Genomic DNA, 17,137 nt, shown 5'->3' on the forward strand with positions numbered 1-17,137 from the left:
TGAATGAACACATGAATGAAATGTGAATGGTGACAAAGCTCTACTTTGAATGACTTCAAACAATATTAGAAAAGAAAACTGCACTGATGATGCTTATAACTGCCACTGTTTTCTGAAGGGGTGGGGTTTGGGTGCAAGTTTAGAAGTAGAAGGTGGGGCAGGACCTAACTGCTTGGTGCATTAAAGGAGAAGGGTGGCTTAGGGAAATCCCAGCTGGAGTCAGGAATGAACAGAAAGAAGAGGGGGCTCCCAGATGGCAGGGCCGGGAGGGACTTTGGGAAGAAGAGTTACCTGAGCTGTACGCGGTAGGGTGTGTGATCGAAAACCTTCCTAGAAAGCTTTCAGTGAGGTCATCATTGCTCACTGATGCTTTGGGTAGGAGTGGGTGCTTTCTGGGGAATGTGGTACATGGGAGCAGACAGGGCTGGGACAGTCTGTGCATCAAGGGCCAGCACTGCTTTCCAGACTCCTTTGATGCTGGAGCAGAAGCTCCAACTCATCCTGGCTCCCTGGCCTCTCTCCTCCAAGCCTCGCTCCCTGCCCTGGGCCCCCTCCTGCCTTTCTCCTCGCCACTCACTCACAGACACATCGGCCAGCCTGTCCTCAGCCCTCTGTCCTCAGCTAAGCCACAGCTGGCACTCCAAGAATGCCTCCCTTCTTTGGCCCTGACTCTTCCTCCCCGCATCCTGCTCTAGGCCCTCCATCCTTAGTCTCTCCATAATGCTCTTCTTTATGCCCTCAACTCTCACCTCCTGGTGGACCTAATCTCCTCTCCTTAAATCCCTCTGTATTGGGTCACTCCCCAGTTAAAAAATCTTGACAGCTTTTCAGTGGCTCTCAGACTCAGACCCTCTGTTGTCACATTTGTCCTGGGATGTGTCTTATTTGTCTCTATTCTGCTTTCCCTACCCCTTGTCTAACCTAATTTCCCATAGTTACAGCCCCTACATGCTGCTTCTTCCTGACAGAGACCATTTCTCCTGCTTCCCACATGCCTCGCTTACAGCCCCTCCAGCAGCCCCTGGCACAGAGAGGCAGCATAAGGTGATGCTTGCTAACTTTTGCTCGGTGGATAAATAAGCAAACACACAAGGTCTGCTCCCATCTTCCATGTTGCTCAGAATGTCTACCTCTGTCTTCTTCCTTACGAGTCCATCCTGGCTTTCCAAGACCCTATACAAACCCCACTTTTTCCAGAAGGCCCTTCCTCATTCTTTGAGCCTTCTTTGAATTGCTCCCCCCACCTAAGTCCCTCCAGCACTTAAGATCTATAAGGCACAAATGCCATGGTTCACAATTACTTCAAGGAGATGGTCCCCCAACCTGGCCATCAACAATGAAGGGCAGGTCGGTGCCTGGGACCACCTGTAGCACAGGACAAAGTGCACAGCACTCCGGAAACTGGGAACACCACAGGTCTTCTCTGTTACAAAGCAGAGCCATGGCAATGACCTTCCCAAGCCCCACGTCCAGGCTGGGGGCAACCAGCGCCCTGCTGCTACTCACTTTGGTAACATGGGTGGTGGTGGAGGTGGAGAGGGTTTCCGCGGTGGCGCCGTAGGTGCTGGTGAGGACATCTTTCCCGATGATCTGCAGAATATAACCACCCCCCACCCCGGGGTCAGGTGAGGATGCTGGGCTCTGCATGATGGGGGTGGGGATGGGGTAAACCAAGGGAAGAGTGGGGGCCCCATGAAGGTGAAGTTTGGAAGCCAAGATGCTTTGAACCACTGAGACTAAGAATTCAGGAATACTGGAATCTTCAGAATGCTAGACCCATGAAATTCTCAAACCCTGGAATCTAAGATTCCTAGAACCCAAGATTCCTTGGGTCCAGAATCCTAACAAGACCCTAGAACTTAAGAATCCTGGCATCTTAGAAGAATGAACAGAGGGATCCAAGGTAGATAGAGAGCCCTCTTGTTCCCCCACCCTGTCAGGGCTGGGAACAGGCTCTCTCTGAGGCTAGAGGATAAGAAAGACAGAACTGGTGACCACAAGAGCTGCAAGACCTCACAGTGACAGACTTGGGCTATTGAGGCTGCCACCGACAGACCAGGCCCAGCATCCAAGCCTCTGGACCCCTAGCCCATTGCTCCCGCTGGTCAGTAAGCAGAGCAGATGCAAAAGAGCTGTCACATTACAAGCACCACCAAGGGGAGGGGTCACTTCACCCCATACTGCCACTACCCTGCTTGTGAGTGGGAGTGGGGGTGGAGGGCAATGGACCAGGGAGCCCTGTGGGCATCTGAATGTGAGGCCGTTTCCTGGTGCTGCACTTAAAGGGGTGGCCTCCCGGGCTCTATGCTGCACTTGCTGCGGGCCACCTGTGGACCAATGTCCACATTCTCTGCATGGAGTCCCCTAGCCTGAGCTGGCCCTGCCCACTTACCGGAGAAAGAGAACGGATTTCCGTGGCCACCGTCTGTGGGCCTGGGATCATGGCAGCTGCCCCCTTCCCGGACTTGAGACTGTTCTCCTGGGGAAACAATAGTGCTCAGATGGCCAGGTCTCAGGTGGGGGGGGCCCCAGGATGGACAGATCACGTGGCCATGTAGCTCTCATAGCCACAAGGTTGAATAGTGACACTGGAAGCAGAGAGCTGAAGGCATCGCTCAGTTCAGTCATTCTGCTTTTGTTTATTGCTTGCTCAAGCGCTGGTGCACGCGCGCGCATACACACACACACACATACACCCACACACACTCACTCACTCAATGCCTGGCATTGGGGACACTGTGATGAACAAGATGCAGAGTTGCTCCCTGGAAGTGCAAACAAAGGAGTCAAGACACCCAGATTTCATCCTGGTCCTGCCAAGTTCCAGCCATATGACCTGGGGCAGAACCACGTCCGCTCTACAGGCCTCATGGATTCAGCCACAGACAGGGACCCCTGCAGTGCAGGTTCATCCATGGTAACAAATGCCCTACTCTGGTGGGGTGGGAATAATATATACACACGACTGTAGAGAAGGGATGATTGGCAAGAACCTACTCTAGAGCAGCGGAAAATCTACTCAATAGCTTGCGATAACTATATGGGAAATAAGAAGGGTTATATCTATACGTGTGGATGATTCACACTGTTATGCACCTAAAACTAACTGGTATGTAAGTCAACTATATTCCAGTAAAAATTAAAAAAAAAAATTCTCAAGCCCTGGGATCTAAGATTCCTAGAGCCTGAGTTTCCTCAGGTGGGAGGTGCTGATGTGGGGAGTGTGCTAGTTGTGTATCAGGGACAAAGAGGGGGGTTCTATGGGGAAATCTCTGTGTCGTCCTCTCAATTTTGCTGTGAACTTCAAAATGCTCTGAAAAAAATAGTCTTTTAAAAAAGTTTTAAAGGGGGACCCATGTCCCACTCTCACAGAGACATTTTGAGGCTAACAGGAAAAAGCTTTGCAAATGGAAATCAGTAGGGTAAATACAGGGGTACAGACTGGCTACTGACAACAGAATAACCAGTGTTTTCTGAGTACCTGCTACACGCCAGGTATTAGGCTAAGGATGCATGATCTCATCTGAGCCTCCAAACTACCACTGGAAATTGTTTTATAGTTGGGAAACTAGAAGGTCGGAACTGTGAAGTGCACTGTTTGTTCAAGTCCCCCTGCAAGTGAATGCTAAAGCGTGCATTTATTTATTTATTTTCATTTTCCTTTTTCTTTTCTTTTTTTTTTTTTTTTTTTTTTTTTTTGCTTTTTAAGGGCCGCACTTGTGGCATATGGAGGTTCCCAGGCCAGGGGTCTAATCAGAGCTACAGCTGCTGGCCTATACCACAGCCATAGCAATGCAGGATCTGAGCCACGTCTTCGACCTACACCACAGCTCATGGCAATATTGGATCCTTAACCCACTGAGCAAGGCCAGGGATCGAACCCGCAACCTCATTGTTCCTAGTGGGATTCGTTTCTGCTGCGCCATGATGGGAACTCCTAAAGCCTGTATTTAGATCCAAGTTCACATACTCCTGCTACAGCACTCTCCCCTTGGAAACGGTACCCTTGAGCTAACTCTCTGCGTTCTATCTTGGAGTCCAACTGCTGGATTTGGCTCTGGACTTACTGGCCCACAGCTAGAAGGGGCCCAGCTGCCGGCCTCCACCTTCCACTTCCTGCACCATCTCAGGGCTCAGCCTTGTCCATCCAGGGGCCCAGAGCTGCATCCATTCTGCAGCTCCCCAGCAGGCTGAACCCCAGTCCTGGTCTGTGCAGGATTCTGGACCTCTGCCTGCCAGGAGACAAATGAGGATAGGAGCCCTCTGCCTTTGCCTAACCATCCCCCAATGCCTGCCTCCAGCTGAGGCTGGCAGTGACCTGGTTACCTGGCATTCCAACCACAGGGCACTGTCTCAGAGCAAGTTCCAGAATGTAGCCCAGCAACAGGCCTAAAGAGAGAGCCTGCTGGGGTCAGTACTTCCTTTCTCCCAGGGGAGGAAACATATACTAGCCCTTGTGAATGCTAATGTCACTCCAGGCCTTTCTCCCCTCAAGGCGCTGGTTCTCCCATTGATCCCTTTCCTGGCAAAGCTTCACCTCCACCTTCACACTGAAAACAGAGGCTACTAATGGGGACACAGGTGGTTCAAAACATGACTGCCAGCTGCTCCGCCTGCCTCTCCTGTGTCTTCAGCCAGTCCCCTGTCCCACCTCAGGGAGGAGCAGTCCCAATCCCTGGCCAAGGCTACGCCACCATCTCCCTCTTCTCGCAGACTCAGGGCTCTCTTCCCACCGCCCTCTCTCTGGGCCACCCCAGCCATTCAAGGCTTGCACTGCCTCATCAAGGGCACTGTTCCCTATCCCTTTATCTGTAGCTCAGATCTTTCTTGAACTCTAGACCTTTAAACCAATTGTCTCCTAGGCATTTTCTCCAGAAAAAGTGCCCCAAGATACCTCAGGCTCTTCAGACCCAACATGCAATTTGCGGCCCCCTCCACGCCTGACACACACCTGCCCTAAAGAGCACCCTCGTCTGTGCTCCTTGTTTGTGTTGGTGCTTCTTAGACTTGAGGGGTATCACCTGGAGGGCTTGTGAAACCATGAGACAACTGCGCCCCACCCCAGAGTTTTTGAGTCAATAGGTCTGCGGCGGGGCCTGAAGATTTCCCTGCTAATGGGCTCCTAGCACCTCACTCAGAACAGCCAGGCTAGTGACCTGCATCACCAGCCTCTCTCTCCTCTGATCCATGACCAAATCCTGTACCTTTCTCCCTCCAGGCATCCTTAACCCTGTCCCCTCATTGTTAGCATCTGCCTCCTCACACTCCGGCCCTGCCCCAGCCCCTAAACCAGTTCCCTGCCTTCTCTTTCGGTCCCTCCCAGTGGAATGTGGGCTCAGAGATGCTATTTTCTATCTCCCTCAGTGCCCGGTTCACAGTGCCTGGCACACTGCTTCACACATTATGAGAGTTCAAGAAATATTTGCTGAAGGAAGGAAGAAGGGGAGGAGCGAGGAAGGAAAGGAAGGAAGGAGGGGAAAAACGGGATCCATGGCTGCAAGGGAGGGAATTTTGGCTCCACAGAGGTGGCTGGAGTAATCTTCGTAAAACACAGAAACACACATTTGATGACATCATGCCCCTGCCTGAAAAAATTGAAGTGGTTCTCCATGGTCTCCAGGATGAAATCTGAATTTTGCACATGCCATTCGAGGTCCTTCACGCCCTGGCCCAGCTTTCCTTTCCAGCCTCTTCTCTCACTGCTCGCCCACCACACAGGGAACATTTCATGTCATTGACCACTTCCTTTCCCTCAGTGCTATGATTCTTCATATTCTTGCCTTTACATCTGCGGTTCCCACGGCCTAGAAGACCTCCTCCCATGACTGTACCCTAATTTATCCTTCCAGAGTGGCTCAGATGTCACTGTCTAAACAAAGACTTCTCCATTTCCTACAGTGGCACCCCATATCCTGCGGTCCCTAGGAAAGCATTATTACACTGCCCAATGAAAGCAGGAAAGGATAGTGGCAGCTCACATTTATGGACCACTTACAATGTGCCAGGCCCTCTTCTGACCACTTTGCATAGATGACCTTCGTTTAGCCTCACATCCCCTCTTTGAAGGATATGCTAGTATTTCCCCTCTCCCCATTTTACAGAAGTGGAAGTTGAGGTTTGGAGAGGTTTGGGTAACTTGCCCAAGGTCATCCAGCCAGGAGGTGGGAGGGCTGGGCCTTGTTCACCACGGTGTGCCCAGGACCTAAACACAAGGACACGGCACATTAGATGTGCACGTAACTGTTACCTGGATGAATGAGTTCTAATAGACATTATCTTTTTTTAAACTCTATATCCCCATACTGGGCAGAGTAGAGGTTAATAAATGCTTTTGGAACAGATGGATGGATGGATGGATGGATGGATGGATGGATGGATGGATGGATGAGTAAATGAATGATGTAATAGCCTGCTCACCATGGTACCAATTTACATTTAGCCCTATAAACATCCTGATGCCACGTGGTGAAGGGTTGTGAGGAGAGGAGGGTCTGAGTGACCGGGGGAAAGTGTGCAAGTTGGTAACTGGCTTGGGTTTATTTATCTTAAAGTCTTTGTTTACTCAAAACCTTCCTGCTGGGTAGTCTGAATTAAAGTAATTTTCTTCCTATGTGCAAAGCACGGGTTTGGTAAGAGAAAGCATTTGAAAACAACCCCCCACAGCCCAAGACAGATCCGGCCCAGGCATGGCTACCCTCCCAGGCCAGCCCTGGCAGCCCCGCTCAGGCAGAGTTCACAATGGTCAAGGTGAGGGAGCAGAGCAGAGTGGGTGAGGGGGACAGTGGGGCTTCTGGCATCAGAATGCCTGGGTTGGACCTGGCTCTACCCTCTATCGATTGTGTGACCTTGGGTAAGTTACTTTGCCTCTCTGAACTTCGTTTTCCTCATCTGTAAAAGGTGGAGAAAAAAGAGCCTCCACCTCACAGTTCTTGTTTTACTCCATGAGCGCAGTTCATGGCACCACAACCTGTGAGCCCCAAATGCTGGCTCTCTGTCATCATTAAAGAAGCTAATGTTGCTGGGCTCTCTGAAGAGCCCGTGAGCCAGGCCGAATGGGGAGTATTCCCATTTTACAGATGAGGACACCTAAGGCCAAGGACCTTCCTTCATGGGTCAAAAAACAAATCAGGAGCAGAACCAGGAGATCCCTCAGGAGACAGCCCCAGATCCTGAGCCTCCAGTTTAGGTTCACCGCACGCCATCTACTGACCAAGGTGAGGAAGTGGCCTGGGACACGAGAAAAACACACAGCTGTCAGGAGGACAGACCTTGCAGCACAATCCTGCGGTGTTGCCTATAACCCAATAGTACCAGCCCCTCTTCATCCCGGACACAGGTGACTGAAGGTCCAGGTGACTGAAGCTCAGGGACGCCACCTCCCTCATTATTCAATGTGGAAAACTGAGGTCTGACTGGATGTCCTGCGGCAACCGTGTGCCAGACAGTAAGAGTGTGACTTTCTGTCGCTTGGCTGATGTGGTAAGGGCAGAGGAGGGCTTCCTGCCACGGCTGGCGAGGGGAGCTTGTTGTCTGGCTGTCTCCGGCCAAGGGGTCTGGTCAGAGAAGGAAGGCTCTTGGGTCCTACTTACCATGGTGGTTGAGATGGTCTCTGTGGTGATGGAAGGAGCAGTGGCCATGAACTCCTTCCCCCCTGGGGCAGCCCCATCCACCTGCCAGTCAGAGGAGGAGTTGTCAGAGGGAGAGGGAGTGAGGGGACAGAGAGAATATGGGATACGCCTGCACCATGCGCCACCCGGGATCGAGGCATCCCCGGGTCCAAAGTGACAGGCAGTATGAGCAAACAGGCAACTTGAGGAGGGGGGATGTCTACACATGCGCCAAACTACAGAGGGGCCTCATAGGTGCTCCAGTTCCTTCCAGTCATCTTTTTTGACAATGGGAAAAGAATCCCAGATAACCTGATAAATTCTATCCAAATTTCAATTGCCCCAGTGAGCCCAATGCTAGGGATTCACCCTTTGGATATAAACTTTGAAAACCAGGAAGTCTGAACAAAAAAGTTCACTGCAGCACTCAGCATTAACTGCAAAAGAAAAAGACAAAACAATCACAGGTCCATTGATGGGAGATAAACGTGTGAGAAATCGGGATCCATTCGTAAGTGGGAAGAAGGAGGCTGAGACGGGGCCACATATGCCAATAGAGAGTGATCTCCAAGCTAAATATTAAGGTAAAAAGGTAAAGTGTAAAAGAGAACAATCTCGGCTCAGCAGAAATGAATCTGACTAGTATTCAGGAGGATGCAGGTTCGATCCCTGGCCTCTCTCAGTGGATTAAGAATCCAGCATTGCTGTGAGCTGTGGTGTAGGTCGCAGACGCGGCTCAGATCTGGCATGGCGTCAGGCCAGAGGCTACAGCTCCGATTCAACCCATAGCCCAGGAACCTCCATATGCCACAGGTGCAGCCCTAAAAAGACCAAAGAAGAGAGAGAGAGAACAATCTCTTTTGTGTAAAAAAATTTAAATATCTAGAGATGTAAGTACATATGTTGTTATATGCATACATTTTCCCCCCAAGAGGAATCACAAAGAAAATTTCATTTTGTCCTATTTGAATTTCGTAACATATTTTGCTGTTGTTTTAATGTCAATAAGGATTAATGAGCTGTGGAATTGGGGGCCGTTTTTAGTTTTCTTCATATTTCTTTGTATAAAAACAAAACCAACACATGTTACTGAAACAAAACAGGCCAGAGAGGAAGCAGGCTATCTGTGGTCACACAGCTTGTCAGAAGGCAAGAGATCTTGACAACTGCATTTACGGCTTCATAAACCTCTGTGCATGGTTATAAAAGTGGGAGAACAAAATTCTGGAAACAAAAGAATTGCCCAGGTTGTGTAGATTGATGTCTTACTTTAGTTTTTGAGACAAGGACTGGTCTCCAGGGCAAGAAACGCCCCAGCAGTGCAGTTCTTCTGGGCAGACAGAACCAAGAGGGCATCTCTCAGACCCTTGGTCTTGATTTTCAAAGCTTAAAAACCACAAAAGGCGCTTAGGAAGTGCACTGTGAGCAATGCACCTGTGTCTGTTTATGCCGGCTTTCTCCAGGGCACTAGTAGTTCCATCTTGCTGAGACAAATGACTTTTTAATCTCTCCTTCAGTTTGTTCATTTTGTCAGTCTGATGTGGAACCCCAACGCACACACGCACACACAGTGACCCAAGGTGAGCTGTTCTGACTAAAGCTGAATTGGCGTCTCCCTCCTCTCTCAGAGCAGCCCCTGGGATACCTCAAGAAACCTCTCCAATTCCTTGCAGCAACCTGAAAGTCATGAGTTAATCCACTATCAGGTCTAGTCCTGATAACACTCCCAGAAGGATGCGGGAGGCATGACCCTCCCCATTTTACAGATGGGAAAATTGAGGCTTTGAGATGTGTAAAGGACAGGACAAGGGGCTGTCCCATCACCTACCCCTGCAGCTCAGAAGGAACAATGAAACTCAGAACAGCATCAGGGTTAAAACGGCGGTCCTGGGGAGCCAAGGTGGCAAGAGTTGGCTAAGGGTCTTGGCCATGGTGAAATGCCCCATGCCTATGCTCAGGGCACACTGGAAGGCACAGGTTACCTGGGTGGCGTCCACATTGGTGACTCTGGTCTGCAGCACAGCCTCCGGCTCGATCTTCTTTCTGATGGCCAGGCTGCTGACAGTCATGGTTTCTGTTTTCACAGGCTGTAGAGAGATTAGGAAGAACACGCTATCTCCAGCCCCGGCATGACTCAGGGTCACAGGCAACTGTGGCACAGGGTCAGCAGGTCATCTCCCATCCCTGCAGCTGGCCAAGTCTCCAAACAGGAACGCAGGCCAGGGCAAAAGAGGTATGGTGTGAGGTCAAAGACAAACAGCCCAAGAGGGAACCCAGAACCACCAGCAGCACCTGGACAGGCTGCCCATGACCCTGCCACCACCAACCTCATGGTGACTACCTCCTGGGTTTTAGGCTACCACTAAGAGGACATTCACTATTCACTCAACATGCTCTGGGCCAGGCCCCCCCACTCAGTATTTTCCTTATGTACATAATCCTGAATGGTATCAATGGTTATGCCACTACCTCCCAGGGGCTTTATTTGAACTGTTCTTTAGAACAGGAGTCACACGGGGTGGCAGTGGGGGGCCAGTAGGAGATGTGGGTAAAGTGTTTATTGAGGAATTAAGGACCAGACCAACTGGGGCCATGGCCTCCGAGTGACTGAATCATCCAATTTTTTTATTTTATTTTTTTGACCAAACTCTCAGCATGTGGAAGTTCCTGGGCCAGGGATCAAATTCGAGTCACAGCAGTGACCCGAGCCACTGCAGTGACACTGTCAAATCCCTGACCTAATAAGCCACTTGGGAACTCATGATTTTTTTTAATGATATAAAAAATCCCTGGGTTTTATATTCACTGTCCTGATTTTTAAATCAAGGTCAAAGAAAATACATTTGCGAGCCAGATCTGGCCCAGGGCCACCAGTTTACAACTTGTACTCTAGAAGTCATCGGTTCAATGATTAGTCTCTTCTGAGTCCTCCATCTACCCTAGCTTATGGCTATGCACACAGCAGGTATTAACACACGTGAGCTGAATGAATGAATGAAAGGTAGCTTGTTATTTGGTTGGGAGAGCGGTAAGAGGGGATTCTTCAAGCTGGCTGTAACTGAGATCTAGCCATTCACTCAATTAATCATTATTAGTGTGTGGTGTAAGCTTAGTGGAGCTGCCACCTGGTGGGAAAGCAGACCTGTCAGCCTCCAACCTGACTACTTGTGATGATGCTGGGAGCAGAAGCATTGCAGAGCAAGAGGCTGTGCAGGGAGCAATATTTCTGCCCAGGGTCATCAGGAAGGCGTTTGCTAAAGTGCTATCTGAATTTGATCCTGGAACATGACAAGTCTGCAAGGCACAGAAAGGGAGGAAAAATCTTCTCCAGAGGGAGTGAAAACCCAGAGTGGTTAAGCTCGTATCTCAATGCCTGGTATGTGGGGGAAAGGGGAGTGTGGTGGAAGGTGGCTGGGGCCGGAAGAGATGAGAGAGCAATGGAATAACGTGAACAAAGATCCTCCGAAGGGAGGACACAGAGCAGAGAGGCCTGTGTCCCCGTCAGTGATGATGTCTCCTCTTCTCTGGGAGTTTCCACTGCTACTACCCCCAAGACCCCAGGCCCCCAGGGAAAGGAGCTGAGGGTGGGATCAGGAAAAACCATCTGACTTTCAGAGCAGGCTGCAGGCGCCCCCATGAATCCACAAGCACACGTCTCTGCAGGTGCCATGCAACACAGGCAGGGGAGGAGAAAGTAGGACCAGACCGCCTGTCATCACTTGACCCCAGGCAAGCGATGGGACCACAGGTAGAAAGCGCCCAGGAGTGCAGTCAGGGGTAAACTGAGCTGCCCAACATGCGAGCACAGAACCATGCTGTTCTGCAGAGGGACGATCATGCAACACACAACAGAGCTTCAGGCTGGCGGCTCAGTCTTCTCACACATGGCCCAGGGCCCTCTGAACATGCAGTGCCCGCTGGGCCTGGATCTCCATGATGCTCCACTGTACCTCGAACTGGGGCATATCTGGGGTGGAGCAGGCCCCTCTGTCTGGGCTGTCCTCAAGGCCCCCAGACTCGTCATCCTGGCTGGGGCCCCCTTTGTTGAGATCCCGGGAGAACACTAGGCCCTCGGTTTCTGAGTCGCTTTTGTCTCGGTCGAGCTCAGGCAAGCTGCGGGAGAAGTCTTCGAAGGCGCTGCCGTGGTAGTCGCCAATGACCGTGAAGTCGACCTCGGCCTCCAGGCTGGATGTGGAGCTGACCGTGATGCTGGAGCACTTACGCTCAATGGCCAGGTGGTTGTCCTTCAGGAACACCGCGTCCCTCTCCTGGTCCTGGTCCTCGTCTCCCGTGTCACTCTCTGGGGCCCTGGGACGTGGAGGTTTGACTTTCTCCTCGGAGCCCTCCCTCAGCCCTGCTCTCTATGGCCAGGTAAAATCAAAGGAGTGGGGGCGTGGGGTGGGAGAGAGAGAGAAAGAGAGAAATCAAGATGGTGAATGACAGAAGAAATCTTGGAGCTGTTCGATGCCCCAGTGGAAGAGTAGGTCAGGAAAAGAAAAATACCCCCAGAAAGGTCCCTCGACATAATAAGCTTTAAAAAACCGAAAACTTCTCAAGAGTGAGGATGCTCCTTTCCAAGGGTCTCCCGCTAACAGCAAAAGCAAGTACAAAGCAAACATCCTGCCAGATGGTCCTGGACAGGAGGCCCCATCCAAGATTTGGATCTGGGAGCTTATCAGAAGCAGCACTGTGCACAAGGCAAGGATGGGAGCCCAGACCCCAGGCCCATCCGTGCAGGAGGACATCGAGAGACAAAAACCAAGGAGGGATTCAGGGATACCCAGGATGGGGAGGCAGAGAGGCTGGAGCCGAGAGCTTTAAGGAACAGAGAAGGAGCCAGCACGGTTTGTCAATTCCACTGAGTCTCTGTGGAGGGCTCAGCATCGTCTAGAGGGAGGAGCAACGTGGGACAATTCCTGGGAGCCGGGGGCTACATCGCTTCAACCCTGAGCTCCATGAGTGGGCTGGCGGCCAGGCCACAGACTGGAGATTCTGGTCCCATCAGTGTAATTGACAAGAGCAGGCCAAGGGAGTGCTGGAGGGGGACCAGCAACTCTTGTCCGACATACATACCTCTCAACTGGCCTGTCAGGGATTAAACACCACACACACATTTTTGGCTGTTTTATGACATTCTTTTCAGAGACCAATCTAACACCCACCAAATATTCGTAAAGTACATGGCTTCGGGTTCTAGAGACTCAGTACGCTTAGGGTTTCACGTGCTAGAGACAAGCCTCCATTTAGCCAGTTTACGGAAGGTTGAGCAGTGTGAGGACGCATTCCAGACAAGCCAGAGTTGAGCTGCCACAAGAGGCGCTGCCGGAGCAGGTAGGGACCTAAGGCAGCGATGCACCCTGGCCAGGCGAAGGTGGCCGGGTCATCAGGACACCGAGGGGCTGCAGAGACCTGAGGGACTGAGGGACTGGCGAATCTCAGGTGCACCCTCTTTCCCGAGGGGTTCGCTGCTAAGCTGGTGACGTGCTTCTCTTGCCTCACGGCATCTCCGGGTTTGTTCTGGATTAGAGAAGACAGTTAGTCTTAAGGAGGCAGAAAGGAACTTGGCACTGGGACGGAGAGGGAACCAGAAGTGAAGGATGGAAACCGCTGGACCATCAGCTTCCCCAAGGCAGGAGCATCAGGGAAGGGAAGGGATGAAGGAAGATCGTTGGACAAGCCAAGCCAAACAGTAGGAACCCAGCAGGTGGGGGCAGCAAGGCAAAGCAAGTGTGTAGTTTGCTGGTGGTGGTGCCACCTTCTCCACTGGGGCTGGGTGACCCTCTGGGCACCAGGTCACACCAAAAGCCGATGCTCTTTGTGGCTAAGCTAACATGGGCCAAGCAGATGAACTCGTCATTCCGCTACACTCGGGCCTGTTTAGGGAAAAGAACTCATAGGGATGGACAAGCAGCCTCTGATGGCAGTGATGACGAGGGGCCACTGAAACATGCTTCTAAAGAGCTACGCGGCATGCGGTCAGCTCCCAGGCTGGGGGGCAGCGGCGGGGGCAGGGGCTCACGTGGCCAGTTCCCCCAGTGGCTTCCTCCAGTGCGGTTTCGCGGCCTGGACTGGCAGACACGAGCTCGAGGTCCATGAGTCCTTCACCGGGGGATGGGGCAGAAACGCCCTCCCTGAAGTGTCTGGTAGCTGATAGCATCACTGAAGGTGTGGCTTTGGGGACAGCAAAGTCCCCTAGAGGCTGACACTGGACAAATCCCAGGTCTAAAAGCTTATTTCGTTGTTGCTCGACCTGCCCCGTGGAGGCCTCTGATGACAACTCGGTAAAGGCCCTGGTTTCACCTTGACTCACCCGGCGGGTTTCAGCTCCGTGGGTCTCAAAGATACGAATTTTGTTGGCCACTGAGGTCTTGCTAATGTCTTCCAGGGAGCCCTGCTTCCCCCCAGCCTGGAAAGTGGTCATCTCCTTTTGCTTTTCTGAAGGGAACACCAACCCCTCGGCTTCTTCAGGAACAGCTCTGGGCTTTCTGCTGGCGACAGGAGGTGCCCAGCGCTCTCCTCTGTCCGGGGTCCCAACCAGCCCTCCTTGGTCCTTGGGCTCCAGGCTCTCTTTAGGAGGATGGGCATGTTTGAGAAATAGAGGGGACTCTTCTCCAAAGGGGTCCCTGAGCTGCAAAGGCTCCCCTGACCCATGAGGGGGTGAGCTTGGAGAAGCTTCCTCTGGAGATGACTGAGCTGAAAAGGGCCGGGGGGAGGTCTGGAGTGGGGTGATCGCCTCCATCTGAAGAAACACTGGGGTCTTGCTGTCCTCCAATGCAGGTTCTCCCATCTGGGTGTGAACTGGTCCCCTCTCTTTGGGCAGGAAGTTGCCTCTGTCTGGCTTGGCCGGCTTCCTGTCGTCACTAGGCGGGATGGCCCAAGGGTCTGGACACACGGGCCCTCCTCTGGGAGGTGAGTGGTTCCATCCTGCTGGGGGACTTTTCGCAGCTCTTCCCATCAAATCTCCACTCTTGGGGGCCTCTTCCTCTGCAGCTACTGAAGATGCTGGGTGGGTAAATTCTCCTTCCACTCCCCACCGGGACTGGTCCCAGTCCCCAGCAAATGCCGGCCCTGGAGAAGGTCCCTTTCCAAGCTGCTGGTCAACAGCCTCCAGGTCATTTGGCCTATGGTTCCTGCGAAGCCCGGCCCCTTCCTTTGAGGAAGCTTCACCCTCTTGGGCCTTGTTCCTGCCGGCAGTGGCAGCAGAGCCCCGGGGGCCTGAGGAGTTCAGCTCCCAGCTCTCCATGAGCTCCTCCGAGAGCTTCCACCTGGTCTCATCTGGTCCAGGTGGGACATCAAAGTGCTCTTCTCTCTCCTCCAGGGGTGGAGGGAGGGCTTGGTCTTCAGAATCTTTCTCTCCGTAGTTTAAATAGAAGCTCCTCTCTGCAAGGGAAGTATCGGTCTCGTCGCTCGAGTCGGCTCTGGCTTCTGTGTGGGCTGGGTCCAGCAGAAAGGACTGGAGTCCTCCAGTGTCAGAGGCTGAAGAGGGGACATCCACCTCTGCGGGTCTGGTTCCTGGGGCAGTGGGTCTTCCACAAGCCTGGAACTCCTCTGGCTCAACCATTGGGCCCTCCAACTGACCACCGGAGACCTGGGGCTTCCAGATGGTTGCCTCCCCAGGGTCCACCCTAAGTTGGGAGCCCTCCAAGAGCTTTCCTGCCCCTGTGCAGCCTGCAGGCAGAGGAGCCCCTCCCGGGCCTTCCCGGACCCAGGGACCTTCCTCCCACACTGACTCGAAGTCTTCAGGGCTGGCGATCATTCTTCCTTGTCGCTGGGTGTTTGCTCTCCTGGCTCCCACCATTTCTTCTGTGGCCACTTCAACTTTGAACTTGTCCACCAGGATGTCTACCTTGGAGAGTCTGCCATCAGCAAGGATGTCTGCGAGGCCTGCCTCACTTTCTTCCTGCTGCGTGGTGGTCACTGTGAGGAGACTGAGTTCTTCTGGCCTAATGTACTCTCTTTCTATAAATACCCAATGCTCTGAACCCTGTGTTTCAATTGGAGCAAGAAGAGTTAACATGAAATATGAGGCACCTGAAGAACAGGTCACTTCTTCTCTCTGCCAGAAGGGACCAATCTACCACCGAAAGGTCAACTTGTCTCCAGAACTGACTGGGGAGAGGAAGGCAGGACAATGCTGGTCAACCCCACCAAGGCTACTCTTCCCATCAAAACACTGACTCCCTTCAACCACTGCCTTAACTTTGTGAAATGGTATCCCATTCACAAAGTTGGGTCTCATGCCCTCCCTGTTAGCCGTGGGAAAATGAAGATTCAGAGATGGTCCAGGACTCTTCCTCCTCCATTTTTAATAACACTACCAGCATCAGAGGGGAAAGTAGCAATTACATCAGATGGATTCTTTGAATGGTAGAGCCGAAAGAACTCCTAAGACATCCTCCAGTCCAACATCCTCATTGGGCAAATGTATAAACTAAGGCCTAGAGAAGGTCAGTGATTTACCCAAGGTCACAGTTAGTTGACGGTAGCATCAGGAAAAGAAAGCTTGATTTTTGATGCCTGAGATCCTTGCCGACTTATCTCACAACCCATGAAATATGGGTCCCAAATGTGATCTAATGTCAAGGTGGGCATGGAAGCATTAAGTTTCACAGGTCGCAGCCTGAAATCAGACCTTTCTGCAAGAGCTAATTGTAAGGAAAGTGATTAGAATGAAAAATACGAACAGCCAGCTCTAGAGGTCAGTACCGGTCACCACAGTGGCTTAAACAGCTTGCACTTTGCGGGGTTCATTCCCAAAGAAACAAATGCCAAGGCCTGGTCTCGGGGAATTCTAACAAAGTTCACAGAAAGAGTGGAAAAGGACTGGCCAGGACATATCATGGAAGGAAAAGACAAAGAGCAGGAATCCAGCGTTGTCAAACAGGAAACCGCCCTTTACCTCCCCTAGAGTCTTTCAAACGACACTTAGGAGGGAAGGATGGACCTCTGGAATTATTAAAAAAGAAAGAAGGTTATTGAGATTTTAATTTTCTGGCAACAACAGAATAGTTTCTTCACACAACATCTTGATGGACGTTTAACAAGAAACACAGATTTTGAAGTTGGAGTTCTGGGTGCCCCAGAGCCCCATAGTGCCTACCTCCTTTGAAACCTCTGCTCTGAGTCAAGGCCCTTATGGTGGAGATGTGGAAACTGAGGCCTGGGGAAGCTAAGCACAGTGCCCAAGGTCAGAGAGTGAGCACAGTGGCCAAGGCAGGCCTAGAACCTGGTCTCTGACTCCAAGTCCTAAGAAGAGCTCCATGTTAGGATGCACCAAAACCTGCTCCCTACAGCAGGAAAGGGCAGGTCTCCATGAGTTGGGCTCTGATCCAGGGGCTCTGGGTGAGGAGTCTGTCAAAGCCCAGAAGACCTGGAAGATTCTGAAGGATCAAGGGAGCACTGTAAACCCTCTGACCTCCACTCCCTTGCTCCATTTTAGCAAAATCTCCGTGACTGTCAGGGAGTCACACCGCATTAAGAGAAACTTGCCAACAAGAAAGAGAGAGAAGAGGAAGAGAGAAGACCCAGAC

General features: G+C 51.8%; 1 protein-coding gene across 11 annotated transcripts in view; it reads right to left on the reverse strand.

The window, feature by feature from the left end:
- The window catches only part of EPB41L1 (erythrocyte membrane protein band 4.1 like 1), a 133,901-nt gene that overhangs the window by 12,230 nt on the left and 104,534 nt on the right, over positions 1-17,137 (reverse strand). For 7 of the 11 annotated variants that reach the window (XM_047771182.1, XM_047771183.1, XM_047771185.1 and 4 more), the window contains 7 exons: positions 13,627-15,591; positions 13,017-13,124; positions 11,558-11,968; positions 9,590-9,694; positions 7,590-7,670; positions 2,393-2,479; positions 1,507-1,590 (listed from right to left, as the gene is read on the reverse strand). In XM_047771182.1, the coding sequence (XP_047627138.1) occupies positions 1,507-1,590; positions 2,393-2,479; positions 7,590-7,670; positions 9,590-9,694; positions 11,558-11,968; positions 13,017-13,124; positions 13,627-15,591 (2,841 nt within the window). The remainder of the gene's footprint in view (positions 1-1,506; positions 1,591-2,392; positions 2,480-7,589; positions 7,671-9,589; positions 9,695-11,557; positions 11,969-13,016; positions 13,125-13,626; positions 15,592-17,137) is intronic. The other 4 variants (XM_047771189.1, XM_047771187.1, XM_047771188.1 and 1 more) reach the window with 2 other exon arrangements.

Source organism: Phacochoerus africanus, chromosome 3 (genome assembly GCF_016906955.1).
Source record: "Phacochoerus africanus isolate WHEZ1 chromosome 3, ROS_Pafr_v1, whole genome shotgun sequence".
Lineage (NCBI taxonomy): Eukaryota > Metazoa > Chordata > Mammalia > Artiodactyla > Suidae > Phacochoerus > Phacochoerus africanus.